General features: G+C 42.6%; 1 protein-coding gene across 6 annotated transcripts in view; it reads left to right on the top strand.

Moving 5' to 3' along the window:
* The first annotated feature begins 599 nt into the window (after positions 1 to 599).
* plekha1b (pleckstrin homology domain containing, family A (phosphoinositide binding specific) member 1b) overlaps positions 600 to 17,600 on the top strand; it is a 34,378-nt gene continuing 17,377 nt past the window's right edge. For 3 of the 6 annotated variants that reach the window (XR_001290503.1, XM_013913423.1, XM_005743386.2), the window contains exons 1-11: positions 601 to 708; positions 7,420 to 7,605; positions 8,998 to 9,054; positions 10,502 to 10,547; positions 11,250 to 11,347; positions 12,899 to 13,024; positions 14,005 to 14,142; positions 14,612 to 14,680; positions 16,403 to 16,467; positions 16,548 to 16,611; positions 16,971 to 17,060. Coding sequence is in view for 5 of the 6 variants with exons in the window: in XM_013913423.1 (XP_013768877.1) it covers positions 7,465 to 7,605; positions 8,998 to 9,054; positions 10,502 to 10,547; positions 11,250 to 11,347; positions 12,899 to 13,024; positions 14,005 to 14,142; positions 14,612 to 14,680; positions 16,403 to 16,467; positions 16,548 to 16,611; positions 16,971 to 17,060 (894 nt within the window). In the remaining variant the exon portion in view is untranslated. Of the gene's footprint in view, positions 709 to 7,419; positions 7,606 to 8,997; positions 9,055 to 10,501; positions 10,548 to 11,249; positions 11,348 to 12,898; positions 13,025 to 14,004; positions 14,143 to 14,611; positions 14,681 to 16,402; positions 16,468 to 16,547; positions 16,612 to 16,970; positions 17,061 to 17,600 lie in introns of all 6 variants that reach the window. The other 3 variants (XM_005743389.2, XM_005743388.2, XM_005743387.2) reach the window with 3 other exon arrangements.

The raw sequence follows: 17,600 nt of genomic DNA, 5'->3' as shown, positions 1-17,600 counted from the left end.
TCACTTGTCTGTCTTGGATTGTATTGCTATTTCAAAAATAAATGTGAATAAAATATGACATCGTTTAAGGTTTTTCATCTTTACAGCAGAAATTTGACATTTGGCAAAACATTCTACTCAGTGTTTGAGCAGATTTTCCTCCATAATCACTGTAAACTAGGAAAAGATGAAATAGTCTCCCCATTAGCATCCTTTAAATAAAATACATTTCCCCCATAAATTAGAAAAATTGTTTCATTTAAACTTTGTGCATTAAACTCATCATCAAGGTTTTCAATGAGGTAAGATGACATCAGATGTCTGTGTTACAGGAACTAAAACAGTGAAGAAAACAGTAACAAAAAATTAATAAAAAGGCAATAAAACAGAATTACAAAATAAAATATCTCATCAGTATTAAAAAATAATAATAATAATAATTTAAGTATTTTAAGTTTAGATAATAAAACTGAATGTAATCCTATACAATCGAGTAGGAAAGGCTCAATTTAAAAAGAGAGCAAAACTATTCTCAGACAAAAGAAAGAAAATTAAAGCAAACGTTTACTTTATTTACTTTATTTTGAAGTCCAGACGGACGTAACGCGGTCGTCAGCAGAAGCTTTTATTTCCAAAGGCTGTAAGCGGAAGCAGTGTGGGTTTATTGTGGTTTAACTTGACGCTGGTGCCGGACAGCTGCCACACTGGACTCGGACTGAGCCGGACTGTGTAAGTAAACCTGAAATCCGTCGCTTTTCCTGCCTCCAGACGGTCAGACCGTGTTTGTAGGGACGGTTTACCCGGGCAGCAGCGGCCTGGTTCAGGGCCACAGGCTGTCGGAGAGACGGTTAATGTAGGCGGGAGAGGAAATGGGTCGATGTTTTTAGGCCTGTGACTACAGTTTGAGCTCCACGGGGAGGAATTGAGCACTGGTGACAGTTTAATAGGTATATTTACCACCGTGAGTATTATATCTGTACCAAACACGGGAAATGAAAAGCAGCGGATTCACAGCAGAAACACCTTAACTGATCCAGGTTGATCTGATTCATGAGGTGAAAGAGCTGTAAAATCAGGGTTTATTCAGCTTTGTCTGTAAAAGGTTCATATATTACCAGGAGCGACTGTAGGATTCTCATGGGGTGGCACAGGGACCAATACTTGATTTTTAATATTTGTGCTCTTACATCGTGTTTTCAGATTTATTTTGTCCTTTATGTTTTATTTTTCCTTTTTCTGTCTTTAACTTTATTAATGTTTCATTTACTTTAGTTTCTTGTTTTCTTTTTGTTTGATTTCAGCTTATTTTGTCTGTTTTATTTGTTTTTATTATTTTATTAGTTATTATATATTGAAGGCCGAGAGGAAATCAGAATGTCTGATCTGAAATAAATACAATGTAGAAAATTAGTGTTAAAAAGATTAGGCAGTATTTTTAGGCTCACGTGCTGCCCTGTGGCTTCATGCAAATGTTCTTACACGAGAAGAAGTGAATAACTTTTTGTTTTGAATAATTGTTCAGGTCGTGAAACGAGTATTTAGACTTTCTGTGGAATATCGATAAGAGTGTCCAGTCGAGTGCACTTCTTGTCCTTCCTTTGTGTGTATTTTAATTTATACTTTTTATTTTCCCTTTACTTTAAATTATTACATTCTTTTATTTATACATGTATTTTATTTGTTTCATAAAGGAAGTCTGTGTACGGTCTGTATAAAGTTTTTATTTGATGTGCCGTATTTGAATGCATGACTCGGGCAGATGTTCATTGTACACCTGTACGATGACAAAAACATTCATTCTATTCTGTTGCTTAATCAAAAATTATAGTCCTATATAAGCACAGAAGTTTTAAAGTCCAAGTTAGGGGTCATCAGGTCAGCAGTATGTACTGTGACATCATCAGTCAGATGTGAGAACAAGAGAATAGCCGTGTTTTCCCCTGAGAACTTGAAGTAGCAGTTGAATGTAACTTCTTAACAAGTTTACAGTAACAGTACATCAACCTTGTGATCTCAACAGAAAGCCTTCTGCACGTCGTAAAACTGAAAGTGAAAAATATCGTTGTGGAGGATTTAAAAAAGAATCTTGGGTCAGGATTTTAAAGCTGCTGTTTAACCTCCATCAGTAATTTCCATGTACTGTTTGCTCTTCCTGTCATATAGAACACAGCTATAGTATCAATACAGGGACACCAAATATCAGTATTTTATTAATTAATAAGAAACGCTTAGCTAACAAATCTACCTGCTAATTCAGAGCGAGCTAATTACTTTGTCCAATAGACAGCTAGCTGAGGCCGAGGGTGTTGCACACTCTTTTTTTACGACAATCATCATTAGGGGCTTAATAATTTTCAGTTGTAGACCTTATAAATGTGAATACTGTTAAGCAAATAGCTCCAATAATAATAATAATGGATTGCATTTATATAGCGCTTTTCTCTCACATCCACACACTGGTGGAGGCAGCTACAGGTGTAGCCACACTGACAGAGGTGAGGCTGCCATATCGCGCCATCGGCCCCTCTGGCCAACACCAGTAGGCGGTAGGTGAAGTGTCTTGCCCAAGGACACAACGACAGAGACTGTCCGAGCCGGGGCTCGAACCGGCAACCTTCCGATCACAAGATGAACTGACAACTCCTGAGCCACGATCGCCCAATACTTACTATGTCGTTATAAATATGCAAAATAATAAGAAAGGAAAAGCTGTGTTGGCACCAAAACACTAGGTGGTAGAATTGCTGCCTTCAAGTCGATCCATTCTCTTTGGACAGTGGAATAATTCGATGGAGATGCATCATCTGCTTATATTTCTATTTACAGTGTAGGGTTTCAGAGTACAACACAGAACAATTAATTCTCTGTCATTTGTGCTAATTTAACGAACGAAGGGGGAGTTACCTGAGTGTCACTGGGTTTTTTGGTGTTTAAGATTTCAATCACTGAAGAGCTGCTGAGCCGGAAAAACCGTGGACTTAAAATAGCCACCGTGACATCACTTACTGGTCTGTGGATTATGGTTTTGAAGCTTTGCATCTGCCATTGTTGAATTTGAGAGCTTGTATGAATGAATGACAAGTGAAAGTCAACATGTGGTATGACCTCTTTTATTATTTAACACAGTCTGAACTCTCTGAGGCGGCTTTCTTGTCCCTTCTTTAAGTAGTCTTCAGGAATATCTCCCCAGGCTTCTCCAAGAACATTCAGAGCTCTTCAGTTCCAGTAATGGGATTACATAATTCCATCAGTTTTGACAAAGCTGCCGTCAAACTGTTACAGAGCCTTCACTGTGTTTCACAGATGGCTGAAGACATTGTAAGAAGCATGAGGGGTGTCTCGAGACTTTTGCACAGAGCCGTTTCTTTTACCTGATCCCAGTTTGTTTTACTCCTTCTCTACTCGTGTGCTGAATATTTGCACATTTCCAAAAATAACCCAAATCTTTTTTTTGCCCGAGTAATTCAAAGTGAAAATTCGAGGAACTGCGTTTGTGTTTTTTAACACTTCTATGTTGGCGTCATCCAAACAGTCATAACTGGTGACACCAATACTTCCCCTGTTAGCTGAGGAAGGAAAGGCAACAGTATGAAGCTCTTAGAGACTTTTTAGAAAGAGAACCTTATGAGTGTCTGCCACTTATCTGCTGTACAACTCAGACCAGGGTAGGTGGAAGAAAATGAATGGATGGACTTGCATTGCTAACATTCATTCACACTATTGTGTTCTAAATTTGCATTCCCGTACCTTTGCTAGCTTTCTGTCTTTCAGCAACTCCTGCGTTATGTTATTTTCCTTTAATCAAACAAAAGGTTAAAGTGAAAAAAAAGCAAATTTTTAGTTGTTTTTCTGATTTTTATGCTATTCTAAAACTCTCATGGCTTCATGTTTTCTATTGATCTCTAAGTCAATAGAGATCTTAAAACTGTAAGATCTCCATTCCCCCTTAAAACTGTAGCATCACCTCACTGTCAAGCGTGTACATTAAACCAATATTCATACAAGTTTGTCATTGTTTAGGCATTTTCACCAAATTTAAAGAAAGTTGAAGAAATCTAAAGGCATGAAATCAGGTGTAAGATATATTCATCCTTCGGCGGTGCTCTGAACTGTTCCAACAGGATTTTTTCACTTTGAAATTGAAAATGAAAACCACAAAGTTGAGCTCTGTGACAGCGAGCCGCCTCCCTGTGAAACTTCTAACCTGCTTCTGCTGTTTTTTTGGCTTAAAGTCTGCTTTTACGGACCAAATTTTACTCATCCCATGATGGGTGGGTGTGCCTGAGACACTGAGGAAATTGCACACTCTTACAGCGGTGACTCGTCAGCGACAGGGTAGTCACACCCTGAAGCAGTGGTTTTCAGGCTTTTTGTGCACAAGCCACAGCAAACTGTCTGCCCTCATTTGAAGCCACACCTGTTTTCTGCTCAAAATAACATCAGAGTCATCTAGCGTGCCATCAGTTGTTCTTTTGATTGTCTTTTGTGGTTTCTTGACCGTGCACGACTCTTTTATGCCAACGCATTAGCATAAAGGTTGCCTCCGACGTCTTATCAGACACAGCTCAGTGGACCAGTCCTGCAGCGTCTGCTTCAGACTTGACTAGACTCCAAGTTTGTCTCAGAGGGAATGTTTGTTTTCAGACTGGCTGTTTAGTTTGTTCGGCGCTATGTTAGCATTACCCAGATAACACACTCTGAAAATGACTGACATCCCCACTCCAGCTTCCAGTAGCTTTAGCTTTCCCCCCACTTCTTAGTCAGTCGCTTTGTTAGCTGCACTGGCAAATTGCAGTTTTCCATTTAACAAAATGATCTATTTCCCTTTTATTGTCAATCAGGGCCTTTGATGTGTTATGTTCTAATAATTCCCACCATTGTGCAATAATGGGAATGGGCTGTGGTTTTCCTTTGACACACATTTTTTAAAGCAGTATTTTAGGGGAAGTGACTGTGTATGAAGTACTGATACAGTACAGTACATTATGCAGAATACAGCATGTGATGTATGGCTGTCAAAAAATTCAAGGCTCACCTACTCTTGTCTGAAGTCACACCATTGTTCCTTGGACACCATCTGGGGGTCGGTCCCCTGAAGCATGCTCGGCCTTATTGCCTGTTTAAGTCCTAAGAAATGACAAAACGAACATCATTGTTGTAGCGATTGAAGCCTTAAACTCTTCAGGAAAATGTTTACTCAAGTACTAAATGAAGTTAGCAGTTGGACTATGTTTAGAGAGTTTTTTGTGGGTCGTTAACATCTTTTTTCTCAACGTCCATCTTTGTTATCTGCTTTTTAGATGCTAACATGTGAATATTAGCCTAACCATAGCTCCGTAGGTCACCAGGCATCACTAACCTTTCAAGTGCTGCAGGTTAGTTTTCATCTTTGTTTACGTCCAAAGTTAAAGCAGAACTGCGTGTAGTGTTTTTTTTTAAATACTTAAGTCAGATATATCATCTTCAGATGGAAACCAATTAGATAATTTAATTGTAATTGTAACTTGGCTTAATGTTGTATATTCCCTTTTCTTGTGAATGTGAAAATATGTTTATAATATGTATTTATTGTAACACCCGTGGGAGTAGCTAAACTACAATTTTGCAGGTATCTGAACTTGAATCTGGGTGTTAAAACTCTTTGTTGGCCAAAATGCTCAGGCAGCAATTGGAAAGAAAGGGAACACGTTTGGCTTTTCCTCCTGCTTTAAAGGAAAATTGAGCAAAGCTGGACATGACATAAGAAACGTGAAACGCAAAAATCTCGTTACTCCTGATGGCTGGAGCAAAGTTGAAGTTCAGTTTGGACCAGACATTCAAGGCAATTAAACCAGTCATTGAAAACGTTGATACATGGTGAGGTTTGAAGCCGCTCTGGGGTGAAGACACAAAATAAATGTCTGTATGATTGATTTCAGCAGACATGTTGATTCTGGCATTGCAGTGTGAGAGTAAATCACAGAGCTGGGAATGGAAAACAATAGTCTTTTACCTCTTAGGGTGTGTGTGTGTGTGTGTATTGCTCATATTGTCACGGCATGAATCTGTTTGCATAGCCTCTATGGAAACAAAAGACAAGTCCCTGTAATGTAAATCATTAATTTTCATGCTGAAGTCCTGGCAGCATTAGGGTAAGGGTTGGATTAGGATTAGTAGAGTTAAGGTTAAGTCTGTTGAATGTAAATCAATCGAATGTCCTCTGAAGTAATGGAAAGACAAGGGTGTGTGTGTGTGTGTGTGTGTGTGTGCGTGCCTGAAAGTTTTTAGTGTGACAAACCACACTTTACATCTGCATGTTTCAATGACACGTTGTGTATTTGATGTGAAGAAAACTGTCATTTATGTATGAAAGGAATCCGGTGCACAAAGGATTCTGCACAGGAATGAGCGTTCATGTTTCCCCTACTTAAAGACAGTGGTATGCACTATGCATGAAGAAAAAGTAGATTCTGAAAGTGAAGGTTGGATTAGTATTATCTTCCTTATCTGGAAAACTTCATGCTGGGCTTCATTAGCTATGAAAAGGCTGCAGGCGTTTCAGCGACTTACCTGCCAGTAGAAACTCGGAGGGGACTGCGGCTTTTGAAAGACATGAATCTTAGCAGCCGGCAGTAAATTGCTGTAATTGTTTTTTATTTAAAATTAAACTTTGAGGTTACAGTTAAAAGCAGGTGAAACATGCAGTCCAGTAAAGTCCACTGCCACTGGAAGAGTGACCCTTCAGAAACATTAAAACAACTTTGGGGACAGAGAGAGCAGTTTATGTGGAAAGGTAAAGACGATGCAGTAATACAAAGAAGAAGAAAAAATGAGAACGCCCCAAATGTGCAAGCACTTGGCAAAAGTAGAAAGAAAAAACTCCCCTTTAGAAGGAAGAGACCTCCTCCAGAACCAGGCCAAACCAACTTAATTGGCTCCTTTTATTGTGGAGGAGTTGCAGCTCTCCATGAGTTCCTGCTGAAGGACTGAGCTCTGCAGCACCCACTCACAAACAGGAACCCAAGATACTTGAACTCCTCCACCTAAAGCAGCAACTCCTTCCCACTACAGAGTGACGTCAGACTTGCTAATTCTCATTCCTGTCAGTTTTTACCTACTCAGCTGCAAACTGGAAGCTGGACGTCACGAAAAACCAGATCTGGCAGGCAAACCAGTCTTCCCATCCTTACTGGAAAAATGGAACACAAACTTTCACTTGTTTCACTTTCTCTACATGTTTTTGGGATACAAGTTTAGCAATAAGATAAAACAGACTTGGTAAAAACAGAAAAACACCCAAGCTGCCAACCACTGTTAATTAGCCCCGTATGTCTGTACTGAGTCAGCAGTGTAAAGAAATGTGCATTGTTCACTAGTCATAGATCAGCCATAGATCAGTCATAAATTCCAAACCTAGCACCTTTAACCTGCCTTGACACTTGTGTCTAAATGTGTGTGCAGAGTTCCTGTGATGCCCCAGAGCGGGCTGAGCTGGTCGGGGTTGCGATGCCTTACGTGGACCGACAGAATCGCTTCTGCGGCTTCCTGGACATCGAGGAGAATGAGAACAGTGGCAGGTTCTTGCGCCGTTACTTCATCCTGGACACTGAGCAGGGCAGCCTGCTGTGGTACATGGATAACCCCCAGGTAAGGCTGTTTATGAGCTGAAAACATCTTTATCATCTAAAAAGAAACTGTTTTTATAGGTGTTTTCATCTGAGGTCATGATGTCTTGGGCTGTGTAGTAAGAACGTAAATGTAGGCCTTTTATTTTGAAGTTCAGAAGCCATTACAGGTATTGACTTTGGTTTTCTTACCTCCAAGTGGCAATAAAGAGCTCGTGAAAATCATCATGCAGGGACTTGAATCGCTTCAGGGATGTAATCCACCACATTGTTGCACAGCTCATATTTTACATGCTTCTTAAGAATCAGCTGCATGAAGCATCAAAGTCTTTATGCTACAGCAGCATTTTTCTGTTGTCGTGCGCTGACACCGTGAAGCTCGGCTCTCGTATTGTTCTGCATTTTTCTGCTACCTGAAAGATGCTGCAGACGTCTCTGCCCGTGACTCTGAAGCCCACTGCTTTTTTGCAACAGGAGGAAGTAGAAGCTGTTGCACCGGGGAATACATTTTAATTCACTTTCACACTCTGCTGTGCAGCAGGATGGTGTGTGTGGGAGTGAGTCAAAATGAACTCCTCTGTGTGCGAGCTCATTGTGATGAAGGGACATGTCAGACACGTGAATCACACCACTGATGTGTTTTTCAGAGGCGCTGGAGCCGTGCAGCCCCCTGAGACCCTCCCCCCTCATATGAGGACGTTACACTTTGGCTTTTCTGCACCTTATACTTCATTAAAGGGTTTTGTTAAGCAACGGTTACTTTAGAAAGAATGCAGGATTAGGGCACTTCCTCCTTGGCTTCACTGTTCAAATCTGAAATCTGATTGAGTAGTCTCACCTCTGCATGAAACCAAGCAGACCAACGGGAACCAGAACAGAAACAGGTTAGCGATAGCACTGAGATTTCCTACTGTTGGGGAATTTCTAACACGCGTCGCATCCTCATGCAGAAAGCTGGTCGGACTGCCAGCGCAGAGCTTTGGTATTTTCCAGATGATCTTCCCACATAGATGTTTATAACAAGTATTGTGAGATCAGAGAAGACTGAAACCGGTTCTGACCATTTTTTTTATTCATATCTGACTCTTTGGATGAAGTTAAGCTCTCTTATGACTCCACATCATCGTCTTTTACATTATTTTGTCATTTTTACTGAACATTACTGAAAGGGGAAAAAAGCAAACTCTTCTTAAGACCATAAATTTAAGAAAAAGAATAATTCATGTTTTTAAATATCATGTTGTGAAATCTGTAAATAAACGCAGGAAATACTGTTGTTGATTTCCATCATAGCAGGGAGCAGTGATGCTAGCGCTACTACCTTGTTCACTTCTGTTAGTTCTACGTCTTCTCGATGCAATCACGAATGGCTGATGCTTATACATTTGTGTACATTTGTGCTTTTTCTCTTCAGAATCTGCCCAAAGGTGCAGGAAATGTGGGCTCTCTCAATCTTTCCTACATCTCCAAGGTTAGTCCTCACTCTTCCACACACACCGTTTCACCTGCACAGATTTAAGCACGTACAAACGTGCTTAAATCTGTAAAATCCGTTGTTATTTTGCCGTGTGATTTCTCTTGTTACCAGCTGTAGACTGAACAGAACATCTGCTGGATTATCGCCTCTTCCTTTTCATGACTCTATCCTAAAGCCTGTCGAATTCCTGTGGCGTCAGCCGGATTTTAAACTCAAAAAAATGAAATGTTATATCACAACAACCGAATAAATTCAGAAATTCATTTGAAAGTCACACAGTAAATAGATGCTTCAGAACAGGAAGAAACCTCCAGAGGAGCAGGGCTCAGGGAGAGGCGGCCATCTGCCACGACCAGTTGGGGGTGAGGTGAGGGAGACAGGACAGACGATACACTGTGGAAGAGAGCCAGCGATTAATAATAAATTGGACTTTTCTAATTTTAGAGATGTTGCACAAATACAAGAAAGCAAGCCTACAGTTTTTTCAATATGTGCATTGAAGGACAACGCCGAGATTCCTCACAGTGTTACTGGAGGCCGAGGTAATGCCATCCAGAGTTAGCATCTGTTTAGATACCACATTTTTATATGAATTTTGAAGCAGGAAGTTAAACCTTATTCTAAGATGGGATAGAAGTGAAAATGTTTTCTGTGCCTTGTAATAATACTGCTGAAGGGAAGCATGTATAATGTAAACAGAACTGGTCCCAGCACTGAACCCTGTGGAACTCCATAATTAACCTCAGCGTGTGAACTCTCCATTTACATGAACAAACTGGAGTCTGACAGCTAAGATTCAGACCACTGCTGTGAGTGTAGCATCTTTATAGTATGATATGTCGTTTGCAGCACGGTGGTTAGCACTGTTGCCTCACAGCAAGAAGGTCCTGAGTTCAATTCCACCATCAGGCCGGGGTCTTTCTGTGTGGAGTTTGCATGTTCTCCCCGTGTTTGCGTGGGTTCCCTCCGGGTACTCCGGCTTCCTCCCACCGTCCAAAGACATGCAGCTTGTGGGGATAGGTTAATTGATTAATCCAAATTGCCACTAGCTGTGAATGTGAGTGTGAATGGTTGTCTGTCCCTGTGTGTTGGCCCTGAGACAGACTGGCGACCTGTCCAGGGTGTACCCTGCCTTTCGCCCTATGACAGCTGGGATAGGCTCCAGCGCCCCCCGCGACCCTGAAAAGGATAGGCGGAAGCGAATGGATGGATGGATGGATGTCGTTTTCCTGAGTTTTTCCCAAATGTGTGGTTTTCTGTAGGCCACATTCGTCTTGTCCCAGCCACAAGTCCACCTTACATCGGCTAAATGACAGCGGTGCCAGGATTTATCCGTCCCGTACTCTGCCATTAGCAGCATAGAATTATCACAGATGAGTGGGTTCATGTTTTTGGTGGGTTGTGCTGACACATTCACCCTTTACTCTTCTCTCTCGCTAAGGTCAATGATGCCACCAAACAAAGACCAAAGGCAGAGTTCTGCTTTGGTAAGTTCGTCTTTATTCCCTCTCACCCTGCACTGCGTCTCTCTGCCTCCTTCCTCTTTACCTGCGTAGTGACTCTGGCCACATACATTTCTCTTTGCTTTGCTTTTGACCTGTTTGTGTGTGGCTTTGTTTCCAGTGAGAGGAACTATCGGTGCTCCAACACGCTGACGTTTTAAACAATAGCATGCTTGTAACTTTGTGGCAGCAGATTGTCCCTTTCCTGTTTCAACATCACAATGTACCTGTGTGCAAACAGCTGTGTACGAGAACACAACCGGCCTGCACAGAGCCCTCAGACCCCACTCCTTCCTCACTTCCTTCCCAGTCTCCTTTGTCCTCAATCCTTCCTTGTTTCCTTCCTTCCTCGTCGTTCTGCCCTACCTCTTTTCTTTCTCACTCCCTTCCTCCCTCTTTTCCTCATCTGTGCGGTTTATTTCCTCTCTTTTGTCCCTTGCTACTTGTTGTTCCTCTGCTGTCAAACAGTAGGCCTTTGTCACTCAATAGGAGGAAACTGTACAATGACAAAGACCTGACCTCTGTGTGTGTATTTGCATCTGGATGGGATAATGGCACACACACATCCTCTGGCTCTGAAACAGAAATAAGACGATATTTTTAGATACCCATGGAGCTCGTTTCTCTTCTTCCTCGTGTGCTTTCGAGCCTTACACATTCCTCTCTCTCCCTCTCATTCGTTCACAGTTATAAATGCAGGAATGAGGAAGTTTTACCTACAGGCCAACGACCAGCAGGATTTGGTAGAATGGATCAGTGTTCTCAACAATGCCATCAAGATTACCGTGAGCCACACACACACACACACACACACACACACACACACACACACACAGATCCATCGTTGACCCTGTTTGTCCTCTTGTTGTGTGTCGCTCTGTCTTCAGCCTCGGGCTGCAGCAAATGGAAAGTTACACATCAGGCCACTGTGATAAAGATCAGTGCAGGCGTAGCAGCCACCTGCAGCTGCTGTGGTCTGCAGTCAGCTGACAAGTTTTCTGTGCACACTTTCACCTTTTCAAACTCCCTGCCTCTCTATAATCAAGGAATCTCCGAACTCGTGCGCCGATATCGACGCACGTGCTGCGCTGGCCGCTGCTGAGTTGAGCAGGCGGGCAAAAATCTGTTGGGTTGTAAATGGAGGGTCCTGTAGAGATGCACGGCCAGCTGAAATGACACCGAGACGTCGCTTGTGTCAGCAGATGCCATTTCCTTTTTGTGTGCACCATCCTTTGCAAGGGCGACAACAGCAAGTGCATTAGCCTCACTAAAGGACTCGCAGCATTGGTCGGGTTATGTGCAAACAGTGACGTCGCCACAGCTCTGTACCATTTATACCAGCGCTAAGGTCCTTGGGCTATTCTCCGGAGTACATCCACGTCAGCACAGGAGATGTTAAAAACCACTGAAATCACTTTGCTCCTGATTTTGACTTTCGAGTTTTGGTGGTAAAAACTGACAGTCGTACACGCTAAAACCCAGCAGGCCACCTGCATTAGATTACTGCATTAGCCGGCTGCTAAGCAGAAAGGCGCACTTGCTGCCAAAACTACACCACAGTGTGGTTTTCACCAGCAGATGTCATGCCACTATGTGCAGTCTCAGTAGCAGCTAGAATAGGCTGACCGACGCCATGCTGTGGATGGATAACCTCAGACGCTCTGGCTGAAGTCTGAAGTCTGTTTTCAGTGTTTACCTCTGCTTCTACTGAGAGTGATCCTCGTCATGTCTTCCCTGTGCTGATGTGCTTATACTAGGCTAACAACAGCTCTATAACTAGTCACCAGGTCAGTCCTCATACAGTTTAGACCACCTGTACGTGTAATGTCATGTTTCCTGTGAGGCTTTAGTGCCTTAACACGCAGGGTGCTACAGTATTGGCTGCTAAACTACAAAGTCGAGGTTATTAAATCACAGGGGTGGAGGGAGCATAGTGGGGAAAGTAATACCCATCACAGCAGTAACACTGCTTACTGAAAAATGATTAGCTGGGAGTGGCAGATTCACACCACCCATCCTTTTATCGTTTATTCCTTTTCCATCTATCAGAGTCCAGGAAGGAGTCTAAAACAGCACTGATTTTAAAGTTAATTTCTGGTGTCTGCTTGTTATTTTAAGCTGTGAGCACCTCTCCTTTAAAGGAATGGTACATATGTAACATGCTAAGACCAAAGCCAATAACTGATCCTAATAGCTTTTATCTCTGTTTAATTAGCATTGCTAACGTAATGTGAATTCCTATGATAAATAACATTCAGAGAGTTAAGAAAAAAGGTCAAATAAAGCCCAAGCTCTTAAAAATAGTCAGATGTGGAGCCTTTTTGCTCTGTTTTCAGGTGCCAAAGCCTGGCGAGGGCCACAACACCCACGCAGAGACTCCCCAGGAGCTGCTTGGAACCGTGAAACAGGTCTCCTACAAAACTGAGATCATCGGAGGAGTCCCCATCATCACGGCCACTCAGGTAACGCTCACAGCTGCGAGCGGCAGGAGCAGCTCGGCAGGTCCGGTCCTGCCTGTGCTGGTATGCAGCTGCAAATATGAGTCAGCTCGCAGGAACACAGGCGAGTTAAGGCTGGTTTAAGAGTCGGAGGTTTTAAAAATATCGAGGGGAATGCGCATCGACATTTAGCTGCTGATAGCTGAGGTTTGTTTTTATTTGTTAAAGGGGACCTCTGACAGTTTTGCACATCTGTGATTGTTACGCCGGTTTTAGGAAGTAAAACTGCAAAATCTTTGTAATCCATCGTTTGTTTATGATTGAGACTAGCGACCCCAGTCAGAGGAGTTGCATTATGGGTAATATATCATTGAAAACAATGACAAGAACAGGAAGAATGCATGGATTAAAAATATCATTGCTGACTGTCGTCTTATTTTTATTCTTGGACTCTCTTAGAGTAGCTTTGGATGATTCAGAGTTCATAATAATCCTTATTTGGCTTTCATGCTGCCCCTCAGTTCATCCTCTGTGTGAAAACAACACGTTTAGCTCCTCCCTCTTAAAGTCTTTCAGCTTTCTTCTGATTGGCTGCCCCTCAAAATGCAAGATTGGATCAATGGGCTGGCAGGTGGCCGGTGTGACGTGGTAGGGGTATCCCCTCTCGATGACATCACCGGGTGTCAGTAGTAAAAAAAAAAAACTGTGTGAAACCGAGTGTTCAGAGCAGTTTGAATTGGAGAAATGAAGTGTGGACGTGCTGACTGGACACGGCTCAGTGTGGAAGTAAAAAGTCCACAAACTCTTCAGCAGAGGACGACTTTAGAAATCAGTTGAAACTTTAAGACTTCAGTGTTTTATATATGTGAGAAAATCCCGTCCTGCATTAAAGCTTATTTCATCATTCTGATTATAAGCAGTTAAAATGAATCCAGATGAAGTCTAATGTTCGTGTGTGTGTGTGTGTGTGTGTGTGTGTGTGTGTGTGTGTGTGTGTGTTTAAGGAGCAGGGAGAGGGGCACAATGGAGCTGATCGTGGAGGCGTAAAGCGGGCTCAGAATCAAATGCCCTACTTCCTGTCCAGAGGAGCGCAGGATCAGGCCATCATCAAAGCAGGATACTGTGTCAAACAAGGAGCTGTGGTGAGACACACACACACACACACACACACACACACTCAGGGTTATTCAGTGTCGTCATAATGAACCATCACGTTTGGTTGGATAAAATCTCACACAGTAATCAGATAAAAGTACTTTTGTGTTATTAATGAGCAACAGTCGATGTTCAGAAGAGAAAAATCTTTGAAAATAACTCGGTCACTGGTTTCAATCTTAGAAAAACAAAGTAAACCTTTCACTGCAGTTACCTGCCATATTAAAATAATGTTTTTTAACAGAAAATATTTCTTTCCAAAAGTGAACAATAACCACAGGCACAGTAAGAATACAGTCTGGTGCCTTATAAATACACCGTGTGTACAGGTGCGGCACAAAAATGGTAGAAAACCGAAGGAAGTGGCAGGCGTAGAACTAACCTAACTGTATTTCAAAATAAAACAGAAAGCAGCTGAACAGAAACTTTGAAACGTGCTTTGCTTCTTCCTCTCAGATGAAGAACTGGAAGAGGCGGTACTTCGTCCTGGATGAAAATTCTCTCAACTACTACAAAACTGACATGGTGAGGAAACGGCGAAGAGCTCAAACACGGTGACATCAGTGCTCAAAGACGCATCACGTTGCTCCCAAACACTGAAGAAGAAGAGAGTGAAAAAAATCTGTGCTTGTTGCAAAACTTGCTGCGTGTCTCCACATGCAGAGGCATGCGTCCTGAATACCTCCTCATGTCATCTACGTGTGGACAGACTACGGCCTGTCTGTGCACATATATGGGCACACCCCGTGTGTGTGTGTGCGTACATATGTGTGTGTCTGGCTGAGTGTTCACACCTTTTTATGTGTAATCATGTCCTGAGTGCAGCTGCTGCAGAGGGTTTGCTCTGCTACTGAGAGCTGAAGAAGGAAAGTTTGTTTCAGGAGATGGAGAAGCGAGAGCTGAAGCTGGTCTCAGTGATCCGTCTCACATATTCATGCAGGATCCGTATCCACGCTGGAGGTTTTTGGTAGTCTGATTAATCCTGTAAAGCGAACACCTGAATGTTTCTGTAAAGTCCGACGTGTCATTCATTTGCCGCTCTTCGTTAAAAGCTCGTGAAGCTCGTTGACGTCCATGTTTACTCATCGCCTTCCTTGTGTTCACGCTGACATTTGTTTGCATGCTATCATACAGACCGACACGATCAAGCATTTAGATCATGCATATCATCAGCACACGCGTGTCTTCATGGATGCTGATCCGAATGACACACGGGCGAACTATCTGACAGTCAAATAACCCCAGCCTTCAGCAATAGCACACACTGAGCACCGTTTATAGGTGATTTACTTAGTTAGCGTCGCCAAGTGCTGATTATAGGCAGCTCATTAAGCCAGGTGATGCTGCACATCAGGGATGTCAGACTAATCTTCCATCGTGGTCACGTGCGCCCCAGTTTGAACCAGGGAAGGTGGTGTTTCTGACAGCGTAAAGACATTTCATTAAACATTTAATCCCTGAAATGTCTTAAGACATGAAATATAAGTGCAGGTTCAACAATACATCTCAGTTTTCTACCTGATAAATGTGTAAAATTACAGTCAATGTTCTGGCAGCTCATTGCTCACATGGCCCTTTTTTAACCCCGGAGCCACTGTAAAAAAATCCAAAACGTCTGTAGCAGAGTGGATAGTAGAAAAAGAGGAACTTTTCTGTCATTTAATTGTTTAACGATTATTTTACTACTTGGTGCACCATGAGTGTCCATGGCGAAGTCTTTATTGATTCAAAAATACAGTTAAAAGTCTAAAATTGATGCACTCGTTCACATTTTATTGCAGTGGGCCGGATTAGAGTCTTCGCTGGGCCGGTTCTGGCCCTTGGGCCTTACGTTTGACACCCTTGCTGCGTATGTTATGTATGTATGTTGGTGTAAGCCGAGGTGATGATCTCTGATCAGTGTAAAAGCATGCCGCTCACCGCCTGCTGTGGTTTGACAGAGTGTGAATATGAAAGTTGGTCAGCTCAGCCGTGGCGTGAGTCGTCCTTTGATTGCAGTGAAGCCGCCGCGCTGCAGAGCTGTGTCGGATATCTAAACGTCTGACTTAGAGTCGCGTTTCCAATCGCTGTGAGACGACTGACGTTTTGTTCACTCGACTGACCACAGCAAAGATTTAAGCAGAGGTTTTTTTCTCACAAAATTTAAATGAAATCAAACCAGACACTAACTATTACCCGACCCATCGTGACGAGGTCACGTGTTTCGGTTTGCTTTTGATATGTACTTCCTCTCCTCCGTCGTCTCAGGAGAGGGAGCCGCTGAGAGCCATCCCGCTGAAGGAGATCCACAAAGTGCAGGAGTGCAAGCAGAGGTCAGTCAGCCTCCCGGTCAGCTCTGTGTTTGGGTTGATTCAGGGGAAGTTCACTAAAACGTCTCCTCTGTATCCTCCAGCGAGCACATGATGAGGGACAACCTGTTCGAGATGGTCACCAGCTCAAGAACCTTCTACATACAGGTAACACGCATGAGGAGGACGCGGTCATCAGTCAGGAGAAGCTCTTTCTGCACCGTTGTCTCATCTGTTCTGCTTTGAGCCAAATGAGTGTAAATTAGATTCAACATTTGGATGATTGCTCCACGCCTCCATCTTCTGAAGGATTTACTCTCTCCGCTGTCTCCACATGAGATACTGATGAGGATGTACTGATGGGACATTTGGTCGTCTTTGTTCTTTCTAACTCAACTACTGAGAAGGAGCGATTTACTGACAGGAAGACTTCGTTTAATCGAGTTAAAGTCACCGTATTATGTCATATGTACGTGTTTAGAATCATAGCGTGCATTCATTTACCTTCCTGTGTTTCTCTCTGTCAGGCTGACAGTCCAGAGGACATGCACAGCTGGATTAAGGCCATCTCAGGCGCCATCGTGGCCCAGCGCGGTCCCGGGCGCTCCGCTAACACTGTACGTATCATCTCAGGTGAAGCTACTTGGTAAAAGAGGTTTAGGTGACATGGAAAAGGATGAGTTTGATTTAGCAGGACAGATGTAGCAGTTTTAGAACATGAATAATTCAGTTTAACTAAGATGGTACAAAGATGCTGCCATAATTGAAGATGCATTCCTTCTTCTCATTGGTCTTTAAAATGACTGAAGTGTTTCTTCCTGCTCACTTCACGCTGCAGCAACATGTGGCTGCATGAGCGAGTGCAGCAGTGCCACCATGTGGCAGAAACACAGCACTGCAGCAGCTTAATGAGGTCTCTAACTCTGTAAACCTTTATTAGATTTCTTTAATTAACTCAAAGATTTTTATTAACAAAACAATCTTCAGATGATTTCAGTGCTTAACCCAGTGTGGGAATGTTTTAATTGTAAATCTGTCATTCGGGATGAGACGGAGTGTGAAGTCATTTGTGTGTTTGTGATTTTAATACTCTGCTCGTGATTTTGTGACACTTTCACAGATGATGATGACCGTCACTGATGCATGTGTTTTTGTGC

This window comes from Pundamilia nyererei, unplaced genomic scaffold (assembly GCF_000239375.1).
Source record: "Pundamilia nyererei isolate P.nyererei 1_Seehausen unplaced genomic scaffold, PunNye1.0 scaffold00131, whole genome shotgun sequence".
Classification (NCBI taxonomy): Eukaryota; Metazoa; Chordata; class Actinopteri; order Cichliformes; family Cichlidae; genus Pundamilia; species Pundamilia nyererei.
This window is presented reverse-complemented; position numbering and strand designations above follow the sequence as displayed.